The sequence below is a fragment of the Parasteatoda tepidariorum genome, chromosome 8 (assembly GCF_982258835.1).
Source record: "Parasteatoda tepidariorum strain Cologne lab strain chromosome 8, Ptep-v5.0, whole genome shotgun sequence".
Taxonomy (NCBI): domain Eukaryota; kingdom Metazoa; phylum Arthropoda; class Arachnida; order Araneae; family Theridiidae; genus Parasteatoda; species Parasteatoda tepidariorum.
The window spans coordinates 37,041,918-37,047,268 of record NC_141762.1 but is presented as its reverse complement, the minus strand read 5'-3'; the positions used below and the strand labels follow the sequence as shown (position 1 = coordinate 37,047,268).

General features: G+C 32.8%; 1 protein-coding gene across 1 annotated transcript; it reads left to right on the top strand.

Moving 5' to 3' along the window:
• Positions 1-4,604: 4,604 nt before the first annotated feature.
• LOC147806067 (uncharacterized) lies at positions 4,605-5,084 on the top strand. The gene has a single exon (XM_087149525.1). The coding sequence runs from the start codon at positions 4,605-4,607 to the stop codon at positions 5,082-5,084; it is 480 nt and encodes a 159-aa protein (XP_087005651.1).
• Positions 5,085-5,351: the final 267 nt, after the last annotated feature.

Here is a 5,351-nt window from a genome sequence, read left to right as displayed (position 1 = left end):
AAAAAATTTGTTTTCTTGGAGAACTTTTAATGGAACTAACTTGCGTAACAGATACAGGAAAACCACGAAAACCGTCCAAAAATTAGCCTGATGGCAAGGGACCTCTTACCCATGATCCGTCTACCACTAAGGATATTTTACGTCAACTCTGTGGTCGGTGCGAGCCGGATGCGGAATTCGTATCGACCAGCCATCGCTGGGTTCTGATCCCGATTCACCTCATTGGAAACCAAACGCCTTATCCCCTGAGCCATCACGGCTCGGACAATATATTTGTTATTTAAAACCATAAGTTCTGGATCACAGAATACTTGCTTCCAACAATGAATAGAAAATATAACCTGATTAAAATACCATCACGCCAAAGAAATACAGATGAATATTTTGATCTCAAGACTGCATGAGTTGAATTGTTTGGTCACTGTAGTTAGTCGACTAACACTTAAATATGTATTTCAAATTTCTGTTAAATATTGTAAATACTGTATTTTAAAATTTGTGTTATTTATTGCATTTTTGTAATAATATATTAAGACTTAAAAGTTGGTTTACAATATTTAAATCAAATTTTAAATCTATTTTAAAAATATATGGAGTAATTAAATGAATGCTAATTCTTTTGTTTTAGACATTAGTTCCTCACCATATCTCTCTATAGCGAGTTGAAATGTGTTTATCATGATTTTCCCCTCTAGATCACTGTGGTTTTTCCTGTTCTGTTTTCCATCTTTTTCTCTCTCTAGACTAATGTGGTTTTACTTGTTTTGCTTTTCATCATTGTTTTTCCATATTTCCTCGGCAACTTTACGTTATATCTATCAAATCACTTATATTTCTTTTTATTTGAGTCTCACAAGTCTTAACCTATTCCGAGCGCTTGAAACATGACTGTTATTTCCAGTTTATGTATTTTTGTAACAATTGAAGTCTTTAATCAAGTAATATAGATTAAGTGTTTTGGATTGGAAGTTCACACTTTAAAAATAGGGGCTTTTACAATTTGGTAAAGAAAATAAGCATAATTTTTATCCGAAATTGATTAAAGTAAAATTGATTGAAAGTAAATAGAAAAGGGTGCAATTACGCAATTTGTTTCAACAGAAAATATCAATTAACTTCGAATAGTTAAACACGTTTGTGCTATTTTCATTAATTAATCCATTCTAACATAACGCCCAAGAATAATTGTGCTCTACTTATCTTCACACAATTCAACTTCAGGAAGACTTTTTTCTTTCTTCTTTCGGATACTTTCTTTCTTTGAACTTAGTTGATGAGGAATCTTGTTACCACACTTTTCTAAATTGACGCCATTCAAAAAGAATATGAGGGTACATGAGCGCTAATTACACCTCGGGAGTCATCTGGTAATCTTCAAGTGATACATTCCTGAAAGAGAAGTACTAATTGTTATCATTAAAGAGAAAAGTTAGGAAACAAGCAAGGAAAATCAACAGTTAAATTCCTAGATTAGCATATGAGGGGTTGAACTGTTTGCCTGTATTTAATGGTGAAAATGTTAAATCGATTAAACTAATAGTTATTGGATTTGCTAATAATTGATTTTAAAAACTTGAGAACAATAGTTTAATTAAAGGAATTGTTCAACATATATCAAGAAAAGAGAATTCATTTATTTCGAAGAAAGCCTTGAATCACACCGTTGTGCAAAGTTTACTTTATTGCGAATTTTCACGTGTGGGGCAGCGCTAATTTTTCTATGACGAAAAAATTTGGTTATCCTAAGCATAACTTATTAGAGCTTACCCTCTCACAGCGCAATTTTTTTCGCCAAATTGAGTCCAAAAATTTCATATTTTTTATTATTTATAGACAAAATATGCAAGAATTTTCTTTTTACGATGTGGAATTAGATCAGAAAAAAAAAGGTTGTAGAAAAACTGAACATCCGCAAAGGAATCCACGAAATTCTCATCAATTTCACAGTAACTATCTTCAATATATTTGATATCAAAGTCAGAACTGAAAATATTATCAGATATATAGGTCGCAAAATGCTGAAAAACACGGAGTTAAAGTAGATAGTTTTGAAAAGTTGAGAGATCTTATTATGGCGGATCAAGTAAAAGATAATTTTATTGATGATTAGTGTAAATTGATTAATCCAGATGAATTAGGAGAAAAATTGGAAGATTACGATACTTTGAGATCAACTTTTAAGAATAAACAACAGATTAAGGAAATTCTTTTCGTCAAACAACTTTCGACAAACTGAACTCCATTAAAGATGATCCAATTACTACGAACAACAATAAAAAACAACTGCACCGTATTACACGCAATGAAAGAGGTGAACCAAAATGCTTAAACTACAACAATTTTGGACATATTTCTAAGGATTACCCGTTTATAAAACCAGTTATATTAAGCCAAAAATGCAATAAAAAATTCACATAGCAGAAAATTCTTTTTCTAAAGCTGAAGATAGTTGATCAAGTGATAAAAGTTTATCTGTTACGCAAGGTGAAAATACCGAAGAGAATATTTCATACTTGGAAAAGGCAAAATTTAATAATTGTAATGAATTAAAAGCTTTAATTGATACCGGCAATTCTTGTTGTCTTCTAAAGATGCCAGTTTCTCAGAAACTTGAACTGAAGCTCGTACCTGCTGTCAATGAATTATATGGTTTTGGAAATCAAAAATTACATGCAGTGTCCACTTTTGAATAAAATTGAAGCAAATATTGAAGTAAACAGTGTAAAAGGCAAGGGAATAAGTATTTATATTGTTCCTGATAATGCTCAGCCAGTTGATTTTATTATCCGACGAACATGGCTTGATCTAATATACATCGCTTATGACAGAATACGGAAAATATTTCATATCGGATATCGAAAGGAAGAATAATTTAATAATTTCTTAATTGAAGGAAAAGTGGATCGAATCCGCCTTAAAGTGCTTGAGGCAATTGAATTAGAGAAAAATAAAGCCAATCTTATCAGATCTCAAGTAGATGATATCGAAAATGGACTAATTATGGTGGAGAATCCTTCAAGACATTGGTTGCTTATTGGAAGTTAAAAATGGAAAAACGTGCGTTCCTTTGGCAAATATTGGACTCAAAAATGTCTGACTTTTAAGAAGTCACTGTGTAGGAAGAGTGGAAATTGTTGAATTGTGCTCAATCATTGAAGTTAAATAAAATATCTCAAGTTCATTTAGCTGTAATAATTCTAAGAAAAAAGAATTCCCATTAAATTGAACGAAATGAAGATTGACTCTATAATATTCCTGCTGACCAGAAGTAAGAATTGGTTCAACTATTGAGGGAATATGGAAATTGTTTTGCTGTGGAGATTTCAGAGCTAGGATGCATTATCTTTATAGAAATGGATATTAAAGAAGTTGAAGTGTCAAAGCCTATTCTTATGAAACTACATAAAACGAATGCTCCTGAAAAGGGGGTTATTAAAGATATTGTGGGTGAATTGAAAGAAAAAGGAACAGTGTTCGAAACAAGATCATTTTATGCATGTCCAGTCATGCTAGTGAAGAAGACTGGCAAGAACCGACTAATGTTTGACTGCAGACGTCTTGGAAGTTAAATTATAAAAGATAAGTTTTCATTACCTAAAATTGACGATTTATTGAAGCAATTAGATGACCTCAGTTATTTTACAACTTTAGACTTGACTCACGGGTATCTACAAACGCCTCTAAGAGAAAAAGCAAAGCCAGAAACTACCTTTATAATCCCAGATGAAACTGAACAGTTCGAGAGGACGATTTTTGACTCAATGCTGCAGCATTGAGCTACCATTGTTTGTACACTCTTGTACAACAATGGTGTATTATGTTATTTGAATGGCATATTTGTTATAGCAAAAACGTAGGAAGAAATGATACAGAAGTTAACTGAAGTATTTAAAGCATGGCTCTCCCGCGAACTTAACCCTAAAATTACCTAAGTGTGAGCTTGGATAGAAAGAAGTGCAGTATCTAGGATTTATTATAAATAAAAACAGAATTACGCCTGAATCAAGAAAAGTAGAAGCTATATCTCAATTTCTCCAACCGAAAAACATACACGATGTTTAATAAGCTTCCTTAGATGATTTAATGAATCAACGTGACTTAACGAATCAATCAATTTTAGCCCTTTATAATCCTAAAGCGAAAACTGAAGTTCGCATCGATGCATGTGCAGATGGTATAACTGGTATGTTGCTTCAGCTTGGAAACGATAACTAATGGCCTTTAGCTTACAGTGTGAATAAGAAGACTACAGAGACTGGAAAAATATCATTCCAGTAAGCTGGAGTCAATGATAATTCTGTGGACGCTAGAACAACTTGGACAATTTTTGTAGGACATCAGTTTTGCAGTATGCGTAACTAAATTCTTGCGTAGCGATATTCTTGCGTAACCAAAGTCTGCCAAGTTTTAACTTATGAATGCTATGAAATCAAATAACTTTAAATAGAAGGCTGGAGTCTCCTATCCAAGAAATTGATTTGAAAAATTCGTCCCAGGCCGGGTAATAATCAAATAGAGGTTCCAGTTTCCTTTCGCGTGACTTTCAGAAGTTTCGCAATGAAATGGAAACACACTAAATTCTAAATCCATCCAGAAAAAATGGAATGGTTGAGAGAACAAATAGAAATATATTACCTATCTTTGTAACGTCTATCAAAGCTGGCGATCAAAAAGATTGGAACAGCAAGATTGATGAAGTAGAAGGAAACTTGAACAGCACTGCAAACAAAACTCATGGAAAAACACCTTTTGAAATTCTTCTTGGATATTTACCAAGATTTAAGGATAGACATATGAAATTGTTTGTTGATGAAGAGGGTGAAGTATGGAATGACTCCACTACAACAGAAAACGTTAAAGCATATTACGACAAAAAAAAATCTGGTTCACTATCGTTTGACAAGGGGGAAATCATTGTAGTTAGAGGACAACCAAGAGCGAGAGGGAGGTCAACGGAAACTCAACCCCGGTATCTAGGACCTATGGTTACCACAGAAATACTCCGTAGTGATACAACATATGGAATTTCTCAATTAGAGGCTAGATATGGTCGCCTATATTTCACAACGGCTCATGTCAGTTAACTAAAAGCTTGAAAAAACTGGAATGAACATGGTTTCAGCGAAGATTCTGATGAAGAACCACTGCATTATAGTGATTTAATAAACTCTTAGAAAATTTACCTTATCATTATTTCATAGTATTAATCTAGCTAACTTTATTGTAATGTATTTTAAGTTTAATTTAATTGAAATGTCAGGATGGTCAAATGTAAGCGCATATAAATAGTAAATTAGGAACAGCAACAGCGGCTATGTTTTGCTTGTTTGTAATATTAAAAAAAGCATCAA